Source organism: Strix aluco, chromosome 10, assembly GCF_031877795.1.
Source record: "Strix aluco isolate bStrAlu1 chromosome 10, bStrAlu1.hap1, whole genome shotgun sequence".
NCBI lineage: Eukaryota > Metazoa > Chordata > Aves > Strigiformes > Strigidae > Strix > Strix aluco.
The window spans coordinates 22,793,614-22,807,897 of NC_133940.1; the positions used below are offsets into that span (position 1 = coordinate 22,793,614).

General features: G+C 34.1%; 1 protein-coding gene across 2 annotated transcripts in view; it reads right to left on the bottom strand.

Moving 5' to 3' along the window:
* Positions 1-14,284, bottom strand: part of DIAPH2 (diaphanous related formin 2) — a 247,805-nt gene that overhangs the window by 120,673 nt on the left and 112,848 nt on the right. Inside the window, exons 24-25 of one of the 2 annotated variants that reach the window (XR_012624543.1) lie at positions 2,242-4,323; positions 840-988 (exon numbers count right to left, since the gene is read on the bottom strand). Coding sequence is in view for 1 of the 2 variants with exons in the window: in XM_074834780.1 (XP_074690881.1) it covers positions 4,198-4,323 (126 nt within the window). In the remaining variant the exon portion in view is untranslated. Of the gene's footprint in view, positions 1-839; positions 989-2,241; positions 4,324-14,284 lie in introns of those variants that run through there. The other variant, XM_074834780.1, reaches the window with a different exon arrangement.

Below are 14,284 nucleotides of genomic sequence, written 5' to 3' on the forward strand. Positions count from 1 at the left end.
AATAAAACAAGGAGTGAAAGCCAGATTTGTCATACTCATAATTACTTTTCTCAACTGTTGAATCATACTCCCCAGTGCTACATGAAGCTGGACTAATTATAAAAGAAACCTCTCACATTTAAAGTGAAATTATTTACAATTTGCTCCTCAAGTAAAGTACAATTCTAGTCATGGATCAGATCATGAAAAAGTTGTCTCAAAAATAACACTTAAGTTATTTAATATAGCATGAAATCCACGGAAAGAAGATTTTAATCTCTTTTGGTGGTTTGTTTTGTTGGTTTTAGTTTGTTGGTTTTTTTAACCATACTATAGTTTGCTTTCAGTTACAGCATAGCTGCAATCCTCAGTTTGAAATCAACTATTTCTGGTGGCCAACCATACAGACCAGCTTCATAATCCCACAGACTTCAGAGTGTGCTGTGAGCATTCCTTAAAATTTAGGCAATTAAATATTTTAAAAAATCCCAATCTAAGGCAAACAAACTACAATCCTAGCATGATAGCAAGACAGAATCCCACAGAAGTAATTCCATCTCAAAAAGTCCACAGTGTCTACTACAAACAACACAGACACACACTTACCAGATGCAGAACTGTGTACCAGTGACCATGGAATTAAGTTTGAACTGTGTTTACTAATTGAAGGCAAAGTTCCACTACAATGATGGTGGTAACAGAGCCAGTTTTTTGATGCAGAAAAAGAGAGAAATAATATTACTTTTTTTACTCTTCACATCAATGAAGCAACAAAACTACTGAAATAACGTATTTAGTTGAAATCAGTATTTCAAAGGCATATTAAGAAAATACAGCAAAGCAAAGGCTGGGAAACAGTATCATAAAGAAGTGAATCTACTTTGTTATTGCAGATAAATTAAAATAACCTGATCACAATATAAAAATTCTCACATGAAGGAAAAGATATCTGCCAGCAAACAGGTCCCAAAACCTTCAACAGTTTTTAAAGTATCACGATGGCTACAACCTGAAACCACAAGGAGTCAAACCAGCATCATTACATGTATTTCAGAGAAAAATCATTGGTACAATCTATTACGCATGTGGCAGAATTTATACTACTTGAACTTTTAAAGTCAAGATTGTATACTATCATAAAAATAAAAGTATGAAGTTGATAGTGGCATTAGTTGCTGAGACTGTCCCATTACACTTGAAATCAAATTGTATGATCATAATATATTGCAGTTATTAATTGCTTATGAAATATGGAAATCAACTAATAGGTACATCATCTGGATTTATTATATTCCTTGAATCTTATGATCATAATTGGAAAAAAGATGACACCCTTAAGCAGGAAGACAGTGACACAATTACAGAACCAGTTCCCATGAATATCTGCACAGCTCTAAAGAAAATGATGTAAAACTGAAAGTGATTCTGTTATCAAATTCTTTTCTTTAGTTGACTACAGTCTTCCTTTAAACATAAACTACTCAGATAATATTAACCCACTTTCCTCAGTTTGTAACTAATGAAAATCTATTAAAATAACCTTTTGATAGGTATCAAGTTAGCAGACTGCAGTCAAAATGACATTAATTTAATTCTAACAGCTTTAATTCAAAGTTTTCTAATCAGTGGGGTATATTCACCTGAACATATTACTTCTGCAATATGTTGCAATTTTTTAGTTTGTGGAATAGTAACGTACTGCTCTTCCTGTCTTTGTATTTAATTCCTGAAGTAGTTTTAAGCTATTTTTAAACATTCCAGAGTTACATCAAGTAGTATGCACCAAGATGAATAACTGTATGTGCTAAATAAAAAACTAAGTGCAATCACAAATTCTCCTGCTTAGAAATTACTCAAGAAAAAAATCCTAGATTAAAATGTAAGTAGAATTTCTATTCATCTTTTTGACAGGTTAAAAACCCTAAAATTAAGTAATTTCTTTCATAGCATTTACTTCTAATTTATGAATATTAATTTATTATTATGAATTAAGATAATGAATGGTATTTTTATTGAAATTGATCTCCTACCTTATTATGCTACCGAGCAATGTTACTTTCATATTCTCTGAAGAAAGTCTCATCCACACTTACCAGTAGACAGCTTTGTTTATTAGCAGGAGCAGGAAAGAGAAACTATGCCTTTAATTATGGTATAATTCCTGTATTTTAAAACTCTAAGAGATGATTTATGTTCAGACACGTCTCAAATTTTTTGAAACACTCCAGCACTTAGAGAGATGTTCAGCCTGAAATTCTTTACCTTTCTAGTCTCAGTATGTGCTATCAACAATTCTTCAACAAGCTGACAGAAACAAAAGAAATACACGCTGAAGACTAAGATGTCATTTCCCCCCCTTAACATTTATTCTTCCATCTAAAAAAAAAAAATAAATACGGGAGTGTAGAAAACTGAAAAATATTCAGTGATAAGCAGAAACAAATTTGATCACTTCATATAACTGGAGGTGACTTTCTAAAAAAGAAAACCACCATTTATCAGGTCATCTATTAATTATGAAAACATAAATCCTTTGGCAGAATCAGTTCATTTCTTACAGTCTTATCTATCTTGTCAAGTCACTGAATTCACTAGTATGATAAAAGCTGTCAGACATCTACAGTTCAGGGTGCCTATTTTAATTACCAGGAATTGGAAATCTAGGTTCAACATCGATGTATGTGCACTGAAGCAAGGCTGCCCAGGAGACTTTCAACAACTAATTTTCAAAAATTTCATACGATCCTTGTGTTTTTGTCAATACAAAAAAGCATCAGCACTTTTTTTTTAAAGCTCTTCTGCATTGTCAGACCACCATCCTTCTTCTTTAAGAAATTCAGGTGATAAACCGCAGAGCAGAAAAAGGTAAACATTACCTACCTCGATTTTTTCCTCACCAAATCACTTGAGTGATGCCAATCATTTTTGTAAGTACAGTAAATGCATAGGTAGTAAAACAATAAATGGCAAAGCATTTACTCAACACAACTGAAAAATAATGTATATAACCCATAAAAAAGAGCTGTCAAGCTTAACAAGAAAACATGGTTGCAAAAAGTGCATTTCAATATGTTGGTTTCCTTTATGAACAAAAGTGGGGCTTATTTGACAGCATTCAGCCTACGCACATGATGACAAAACAGACAATTACAAGGCAATATTGTAAGATTTTCTGATGTGAATGTATCTCAGGCAAATAATAAGTTGTTTTTTTTTTTTTTAATAGCAGAACTGCTAAGTGTGATTACTAGCAAGTCTCTTAACCTTGCAAATAAGACAAGGTGGAAGAGAACATTTAAGTAACAAGAAACAATTTTCTACTTAGTCATGACTTGTCTCCCTTAATCTATTTTCTGAAGTCTTGTCAGAAACTTAAAATAAATCCATAGAGAGAAGATATTAAATATCTTCTTGTGAACTTCTGTCACTGAATCCATTTAAATAATTAATCCCACTAAAACTTACTTTCCAAATACACCTACTAAATGTGATGAGCAGCTATGAATGGCTCTAGACATCTATCCCCTCTTTCCCCGTATCTTTGAAAAACCCACAAAACGATGACTTCTGCCCAGTTGCAGTAAGAATGAATAGACATCACATGAACTATCTGAGCAAAAGTAAAGATGGATATACGAAAATTTTGAAGGGAAAAGAAAATCTGTATTCCACAACACATTTTACACACTAGTGCTTAAAGAACCTACAGTCTCTATTGCTACAGAAATAAAAGGACAAATTACTCGAGTACTGAAAATGTAAATATTTTTTATCTACAATGATCTGTTAAAAATTTTAAATAACAAACCATTCACAAAATTAATACTCTCCCCTTTAAAAAACAACACATCTGAAGCTAAAATAATCAATACTCTCAACTCCACTGCTGATAGTTTTCTAGATTGAAATGATTCAACAATTGTCACTAAATTCCATTTTTTAGGACAAAACCCTCCATACTACCATCTTTATGACCGGTCCCTATAACTTCTTCCTTCAAGAAGGCTATCTGGTTTCCCCCTTGGAAGTTTGACTATAAATGTTTTAAGTTATACCCAGTTATATGTTTTCTTACATTTAATGTGTTCTGTTATGCTTTTCTCTGTGCTAGAATAAAAGTATAGAAGAAGAGACTTAAAACTTATTTTGAAGTGTTGCAAATACTTAACCAGACGATCTGAATGTTCAGATCACCAGTGAAGACATGCAAAAAGGATATGCTCATCTTTTCTACAAACTTATCGTGTTCATCTTGTATTTTTCGGAAATTCTCAATGTCTTTTTCTAGGCACTGGATCTGACGGTTCATTGACTCAAGGTTGCTCTTCAGAGTCTGGGCTGAAACTAAGAAAGAAATGACAATGAGTAAAAAGCTTCCATATTCCAGAAAAGATACCAGAAGGGGAAAAAACAATGTCAGTATAAGTAGTCTTAAGGAGAATGATTCCATTAAGTAGACTCACTTTTTTCTGAATTACTGCTCATAAAAATCCTGCTCTTCATAAAAATTAAGTGAAAATACCTAACGTAATATACCAAATCATCATATTTCATGTTGAAACGTCACCATTTAATTCTACCATTAGTTCAAATCATTCAATTTCTATTTAAATTTATTGGTAAAAATTCTAATATCTCATTCTTTTAAATCTAATACAAAGATTAAAAAGTAACCAAGGTTCAAAGCGATTTTACCTTATTAATGCATGTACTTGGTTAAATGAATGATCTTATTAATATATGTACTCTGTCACAGAAATTATTTAAGGAATAGACATGGAGAAAAGATCAAATATTTTTCTTTTATTGAAATTAAACTGATTTCTAGAAACCAACATCAGTGAAACCCTCTGTTAACATCAAAGGTAGGTCTGAATAATAAAAGCTACTGACAATTAAAAGAAGGAAAGGACTCACAGTACAGCACCAAAAAAAAAAAAGGCTACTCTAAAGAAACACTGCTTACTGTGTCCTATGCTATCCTAATGTAAACCACTATTTCTGCAATTTCTATTAAACAACCGCTAATTGATACCTCTTGAGAGAAATCTCCACTGGAAATCATGACACCACAACTTTGAAGGTGAAGCAATACCATACCACAGAAATTCCAGAACTAGATGAAGAGTGACAAGAGTCTCTGCAGAGAAGCCTCTGGTCAAATTGTAGTATCAAAACGAACTGAACCCATAATATTGAGTTTTATGACATAACCCATAAAGTCCACTTATCATACTCAATTTCATCATAAAGAGCAGTTTGTCAAGCACTTCCTCTCAATTTAAAGATGCATTTCATAACCTCATTCTATCTTCCATTCTTTGTCTCTTCTTGCACAGTTTACAAATCTGTGTTTTCAAGAACAGGCAGACAATCTCAACACCACTGTTGCCCAAAGAGCACTGTAACATTTGCAAGATGTGACACCCTTCCTCTAAATTGAGTGCAAAATATTTAAAGTATACTTTGTTTCAGAGTCGATTTATACTCTAGTTATACTCTTCAAGGGGTTTCCACTTCTTATTACTTTTTGACAGCAAGCCATGTGTCCAGAAGTTGCATAGAGTATTTTGAAAAGAATGGTTTATTCTCCTATTTCATTGTAATTTAAAAAATTGTGCTTTGACTATGTGAGATTAAGCAGTAGCAGAAATTTGATTCAAGATGGCTTGAAAAACCCTATGTAGGAAATAAAAATCCTTAAATAAATAAGTTCTTCCCAGAACAAAATCAATTCCATATTTATTGTAATTAACTATTCATATCAGCTGTAACACTGATTTGACTTTTCACAAGCACGTTCAAATGCATAACGCACCAATACAGCTGTCTTTATCAGAGACATAACCTTGATTTTATTTTCAATTATATCTATTTTAAACCAGGTACCAAAGAAACTACTAATCATGTAATGTTAAAATTACAGTGAAACAACTTTTTAAGCTTAACTCAACTGGGGCAAAAAATAAATAAATCTACACTGACCACAGCATCGTTATAGCTATTAACTTAACATTCAAGAGTTAACCTTGAAATCAATCACTAAAGCAGTTTGAGTAATAAACATTATGAAAGCTTTTACGTTATGGCTTCATTAATTTAATCATTTGATATTATTGTCAGAAAAGGAGCACACATTTTTGCTTGAACTAAAGATCTTGAATCACTATAATATTTTTATAGGCTGTTATGTAATTGGAGAGGGAGACTGAAGTAAAATGATAGAACTCAAATAAATTAGGACCAGGCAAAGGGTAATTTTGTTGGTAAAAAAAAAATAGCAGCTGGTAAGTAAATAGGCAACATAACAGACAAAGTTTAACTGTTTTCAGCAATTTGAAAATATTTCAACGCATGACTGCTTAGCAAGAGTACTAGTTTATTTTTGTCTGAAATTTAAAAGTGCAAAGAAATTCAGCAAGCAATGACAAATAATGTCTTAGCCTCTGTGATTAAAATGGAAGAAAATTGTTTTCAGTAACTGTTTTATAAGACTAAGTTCAGAAACCACTTTAGATTAAGCACGTATTGACTTTGAAAGTACGAAGGAGCTCCATCCAAGCAAGAAGGCTGCATTCAAAGCTGTGCTTCCCATAACTAACTTCTATATTCACATTGAATTATCAAAATACATGGCAGAATACGCGTTTTCGTTCACCTTTTCTTCTTCCTAGCCAGACAAACGTACAAGTTTCTGTTCAAACAATTTATGAAGCTGTTGTTCTGCAAGACAAGCTTAAAAAGACTACGTAACAGGAAACATATATATAGACTATAATAAAATATCTGCATTTCCTCTCATAAACAGTTTTATTAGAGATTTACTGCTTCAGTAATGTGAAAAGGAGGCAACATGAATACATTTTACTCTTTCAGGGGAAATCATGTAAATTTCTTAGAAGTCTTGCAAAGTTTTAATTTATGAAAGCATAAACTATACTTGCAGCTAAATGCCATTTCTTTGAAACCATTCCCTAAACACACATAGTACACAGACTGTCACTATCACTATACTCCTCAAAGTTGGCGATTACAAGACAAAGGCTTGTTCTCCTTCAATTTGCCCATCACTCCACATGAAAATTAGGCATTCTAGTAGAACTAGTCTAAAAATCTAGATTAAAGGTAGCATTTGGTCTTCAGTGGCACGCAAGCAGTGTTCAAGAACTATTAGTGGGAAAGCCTCTCTGTAGCAGCAATTACAATACTATGCCATTTAATGTTGCAGCAAGAGAGAGCAACCAACTAAAACCAGTACACAAATACCTGATTTCAAGTTCGGAACAATAAAGCAAATACTAAAAGAGAGGAAAAAGAAGAAAAAAAAACCCACAAGCAATAACAATCAGAAAAAAACGTCCATAACACCCACACACTCTAGAATGAGCAGTCCCAAGAAAATGAAGCAGCCCACAAGAAGCTGGCACATTTCCCTTTATTAGCAGCAAAGACAAAATATTTGCCATGTTTCACAAGTAAAACAAATCAACAGCAATAAACAATCTACCTCACCATCCCCACAGCTTTATCAGAGAATTAAGACCCCCATCCACAGTGGAAAAGTCAGCATTTCAGAAATGGAAAGTTTAAGAAATCAGAAGAAAGTCAAATTTGCTGACACAGAGAATAGTGGAGGCAGATGGCATAAACAAGTTTAGAAAAGGATTATTTAGATTCATATACAACAGGTCCATAAACAGCTATCAAAAGCAATAGGCAGAGATGTAAGGCTTAATATGCCTCTGAGAACATGCACGGATGGTGGGAGAAAGATTGAAGGAAGTGCAATGTTCTCCCTAAAAAGCATAACTTACTGTCAGCACTGGACACAGCATCAGGTTGTATGGACAACTTGTTACATTCTTATGCCTTAAGTCAAAAACCACAGAATCCCTAAAGCCTATATATGGACCCATCTTCAAGGCCAGAGAGGAAAAAAGGTTGCAAGATTTCTCAATCTGTACCAAACTGTATCAGACTGGCCCCTAATTTAGGAGTAAGAAAAGGCTGGCTTGCGGAGAGCTGCTGCAACTCTTAAGTTGGAAAGAAATACAGCATCTCTAACGTGTGTACCTCAAACCACTATAATAAAAGGATTTATGAGACAGAGGAAAAATCCAATGCCAGAAATTAAACATGTTTGCTTCAAGTAACTAAAGCATTATCACACAGAATTACTATTAACATATAGGACTAATATAAACAAGGTGAATGAAGTTATGCGTATTAACATATTGTCCAATTATTTTTCATGCCAGCAGAAGACTAATATAAGCACCTAGACTTATCAATATTCTCTCTGCATAAACACTGAATGTAGCTCAGTTTATCATGCATCATTAAATCTACCACTGATTAAAAGCTTATTTTGTATATTATTATTATTTACAATAGAAATCCAGTCATTGGAGAGAAGGTACAGTGTCATTTTGACATTAAAGGTGATAAATTTTTTTCTTCGCTTTACTATTTTCCCTATACTAATTCCTCCTCTGAAAAAAAAAAAAAAATCCTATCCACTTATTTTGGAGAAAGCAGTTGCACAGACTGCACGCTAAGGAAGGCTTAGTGAATGTCTGGTAGACCACTTTAGTCCTAGAAAAATGCTACAAGCAGTTAATCTGATGTTAATGTCAAATGCTAGCTAGTCCTCACAGTCAAGCTAAGCATTTTATATTTACAGTAATACAGTAATAGTACCAAAGAACAGACTAATCCTTTCTAAAATAAGACTGCACCAGACTAAGAGTTCTCCCCTATAACAAGAGGTGAAATGATACAATTTGATTAGGTGCAGCGTCTCCTGCATAATAAATTCAAAGGGTCTCCGATCACAATGCAAAACAGGGACGGCCATGTTCACCTTTAGTTAAAACTCAAGTGAGAGCCAATGATATAAATTACTTCAGTAAGCAAAAACGAGTTTATACAAAGCAAATGAACTAGTAGATTTGTAAATCTAGACAGTATTCATACCGTAACTACATTCTGAGCATGCTAATGATTATTTATTTCTTATTGCCTGAGGGCAGATGGAAGTAGTCTTTCACAAAAGTCTGAGAAACAGTTTGAGGGGAAATGGGTGAGTGATTATGTAATCTGCAGGAATTACAGCATTGATTACTCAGTTCATACCACTAAATTTAGATTTATTAAGAGAATAAATGTTCTGTTGGTTAGGTGAACAGTGCTGCTGCAGCCTACTTGAGGATTCTGAGTTGCCCAGTGTGCACATGTGTGTATCTCCAAATATGTCTGTATATCTGTCTCACAGGTATACATACATATGAATACTTTTATATAGGTATTTTTTGTGTGATACAGGTGTACCATCACATGTATAACTCAGAGGCGCATATATATATGTACATATATGTACAAACACACACACATTTGTATCTGGGATATATACCACAGTATGCCAGTATCACACAAAACAACCCATACAGCTTCCTTAACAGTGCAACTCCCATAACATGTTATTTCTCAAGTAATTAATATGTCACTAGTCATACTAGAAATCTCTCCTAACACAGCTATACTGTCTGCAAGACACAAGCCATGATCAATCATGCTGTTACACTTAGATATACAGATAAACCACTGTGCTAAAAAGGTAAATCCAGCGTTAAAGAATGATTCTGAAGAGCATGGTACATATATGGCTTCAATCATGATTCCTCCTGAACACCAGAAGAAAAAAAAAATGGAGATAGCACATGCATTATTTTCTTTTATCAGAAACTAGGTCTTCGCCACACGCTAGCATAATAGACCTAGAACAACTTCAAACAAAAAAATAACTCTATATTGAAGTACTTTTACCAGGAAGGACACTGAACTTAATCATTAGAAGTTTTGAAGAAGAAACTAGATGAAGAGTCAAGACAGGTGGAATCAGACAAACTCATAAAAAGCAAACACTCCTCTTGCCAGATAAACATTGTGTGTTTTTAACAGAACTTAGGCAGAAGAAGTAGTATTGAAAAGTATATGCTTAAGCCAACAGTGTCTAAATTTCAAAGCAGAACCCCAACTATGGTAAAAGAAATTAAGTTCATAAGCTCAAAAGAAATTTTAGAAATGCTTATGGGTGGAGGTTTAAACACCTTGGGATCAAAGGGGAAGAAAACAGAGTATCTTAACTAGCTAGGGCACATCACCATTCTCTTCTTTCAAAAAATGGGTAAGCTTTCTGACACAGACTACTTACGCTTAACAATCAATACGTGATGCATAATACACTTTTTTTCCTGTAAATCTTTCACAGACTTTTCTCTGCATCTTTTAAAGTTAATGAAAACCAGCAATTCTGCCCAAATGGTAATGTTTTGTTTATATATTATGACAATGTACTGTAAATGAAAACATGTAATTTGAAAAAGCTTTCAAACAGAATTTTTAACAGATACTTTTCACACATAGATGTGCGTTTGTACTTCTAATTTGTATGCTAAGATTTCATTCACCAGTAGAGTCCCTGCATTTTAGTTGCTTTATCACAACACTGATACTGAATGGTGAAGGAAGGCAATGACACAGCTATGCTTTATCATTTCAGACTTCTACAGTAATCATCATTATCTTAGTTAACCGAAGATAAAGAACTGTGCATTGATTCTATTGTCCTCTCCATTTGCAAGCAGAGGTGAACCACAATTTTAAGGTAAGAGCAACCTGTAACAAGTCCAGTCCAAAGTAGCTCTTGGCTTTAGAGTTTAATGAGAGATTCAGTCTAAGACACTATTATCTTTCGGTCCGAGATGATGTTTAATGAGGCATGTATGTGCACAAGTTCTAGACTTCAATATTGTTCTCCATCTATAGAGAGAAAGGAAGTAGACTTATCAATCCTTATCCAAAAAAATCTCAACTGGGATCAAGACCTAAAATCATCACAGTAGGAATGTTTGCAAATGTATATGACATTTTCATATGTTTTATCACAGAAAGAGAACAGATATATCTGATAAAACTTAAGAAAAGGATGACACGGTTTTTAAACACACATCTGGAGAAGAACTGTACCACACAAGCTAAAATGTTAAAACATAAAATTTGGGTAAAAACTATGAACAGATTTTCAGCTTCTCAGAATAACAGCCATCGAAAGTGAGGAAATTTGATTTAAATATTACACACACTGAAGTGCAAATGCCATTAACAAGCATGCCTTGACAAGTGAGAGAGTGGGGGGGGGGGAAAAACACCAACATCAACATTGCCTGTCAGGCCTAAAATCAAAACCGCCATAAGCAGCATGTCATCTTCTCTCCTCTGGAGCTGAGGAAATTACAAACAGTTCTCGTAATCCTGAAACACTCAATACATCCTCAGAAGAAAAAGAGAAATTTCTGTGGGTAGCTTATGTTTAATATCAACCTATGTTCTGAACAGCACTCTGGTTTCAGGAATGAATCCGCTTGTCTCAGTACCAGCAATTATGTGCCAATGTACATGTTTTTGGAATAAAGAAGTAATTCTGATGCACATAACACAACTTATTAAGACATTAAGACTCAATTATAAATGACAGTGCATTAGGAGCCCAAGGAGCATTATCACTACTGACACTAGCCAGTTGTTAAAACTCCTTTCCAAAGCACAGCACGCTACGAAGTCATTGATCTAAGTGACAGATACATCAGAACACAAAATCCCTTCCTTGCATTGGACAGGTCACATTATCCAACTCATTATTGACTCAAATTGTTTACTTCTTAAAGTCAAATTAATTGGCAGCAGAAGATAAGTTTTCTGACAAAGAAAAAACTCTCTGAGCCCGTAAGATTAATTCTGGTTGAATCCTGACAAGTGTTATGATTATTTTTGTGACCTGCATAAACTCTGTGTGTGCCAACCTCCTACTTCCTCTGAACTCTCGTCAATACCAGCCTTTTCACCTAACTTCTCAGTTTTACCTCATTGAGTAAACTGTAAACAACAGCACATTGTAGAATATAAGCTTTATTAGTCAAATGTGAACTGACTTTTCATATTACAAATAAAAATATTTTAGAAAACAGATGTCTGAATTTCAGAAACACAAGCAGAAGCATTAGAGCTGATCAGCAAGAACAGCAATGTGTTCAGTAGCATTCTCCTGGCAACATGGGTATCTCCTCCAGAAACTCACCTTGCTTTGATGTCAATTACAGATGTCTTTCAAGATCTCAAAAGTTGAGTTCATTTTGAAAACAGCTTATAATTTCAAAATCATTATCTATTAAACAAGGATACTGAAGAAAAAAATTCTAGCAAAGGCATAAGGCAAATTGCAAGTGAGGCAAAGGAAAGAAGCAACAGGACTTTCAACTTCTATTAATTGCATCCAGATTTGGAAATGTTAACCAAACATGCTAAATTCTGCTGTGTTTATTTCAAAAGCCTGTACTGTCACTATTTCTTCACAGTCAACTTTGATTGGTTTATATATCAAACTGATAGACACACGCTGCAATTCATTGTGAAGCAGCCATGGCACACTATATTCAGTGCTGCATGTGTGCAAAAATCACCGAAAGGAATACAATGGAAGAGAAGGAGCAAAGCTTTTGTAACACGGCCTATCTGGTGTTACTGAAAACTCACTAGAGAACGTGTTGAGCAACTTCATCTAACAGACCTCCATTCAGGCTTACAACCTGTAACAGGCGTTCAGTCTTTCCAATTAATTGAAGTGCAAGCCATGCTTCCAGAGGTGTAACCACCTTTCTTAAATCAATGAAAGTGCCAATTCAAGAACAGATAAGGGGAAAAGAAAGCAGTAACTGCTGTTTTGTATCTTCCATATATCTCTAGCAGCTTGTATTAAGGAATTGTAAAAAGATTACATAACTTTAGAAGTCATTTAAAGCAGTCCTTAAATCTGAATTGGTTTAGCTACAGTCAGAAATTCTTAAATGCTTTAATTTCTTTAATAAGCAACAGCCCATGAAACTCTTTTGGGCTATTCTTAAATTTTGCCCTTGATATTTACGCTTCAGAGAGAGAAGTGGATCCTTAAAATGCATGCCATACAAAATAACTTCAATGTAGAATCCAAACTGTAACTTCAAAATGTAGCTTCAGAATTCAGAACTACCACTGTCTTGCATACCATTTATTACACATTAGAAAATAGCAACTAAATAAATCCTTAAAATCTTCACAGACTGGGAAAATTTAGTAAGCAATTTTGCACAGTGTAAGCCAGTCCAGAATCCTACTGAGTCTCCAACAGGATCTCGTTCAGAAATTGCAACTTGGACCTACAACACAAAAACTATCTGTGAAGTTCTTGCTTCCCTGCCTTCCTCACTGACGCTTGTCAAGAAGGAGAACATGTCTGTCGAAAAACTTTTAATGAGATGATGCATAAGCTCCCATCAATATGGCAATGCTATATGCAAATACAGGAGTGTTACTAGAGAAAAAAGTCTTCTAGCGTTTGATGTACCTAACTGTGTATTTACTATGTTCAGAAAAACACCGAGAGACTTTCTGACATTTCAATATTGCAGTTTATGTGAATGAAAAGAATGATAGAAGTCACTATACAGTGCAAGATTGACTTTTGATTATGATGCAAAATGCCAACTTCAGATTCTATTACGGAGAGAAAAGTCACAGATGCAGGCATTAAATTTCTCACGCCAGAAGGCATTGTCTATTTTACATCCACTAATGTGCCAGATTGGGCAAAATCTGTTTCAGCAATTTAAACTCTGCAAGGTGGAAAATACTGCAGATCTCTTTGTAAAAACACAGTTTCTTCTACTGCAACGAACTATAAAACTTTTGTTTGACAGAAAAATGACTACTACTTATGAGTATGTTTGAAATTGCTATACTTTAAAGCAACAATGGCGCAGAATGTTTTAAAATGTTCTCCCCACTCTAAAATTACGGCATTAAATCACAGTGAATTACCTGTACAGAGTTTAGGAAATAGTATTTCCTTACAGTATTTATAATAATATATTAGGTATATCCATATTTGCATTCCACAGTGCTTCTGATTGTTAATGTCCTTTCTAGAGAGATGCCTCAACCATCAGAACCATATGCTTGCAAATTAAAGAAATAAATTTTTTGTGTCAACATGAGTGAGAAATCTGTGCTCCTGTTATTAGTACTTTCTAGTCTACTACACAGACATAATTCACCTTCCCCAAGGCATCTTTCACTTGATGTTACTCAGAATGCTGTGTTTCTTTTAACAATACTTTAAAAGAATTATTAAGTGGTATATCTTTATATCAAGCACAGAATTCTGTATGTTGAGCACTGGAAAAAACCCTCGTTATTTCTCAAAGAGATACTA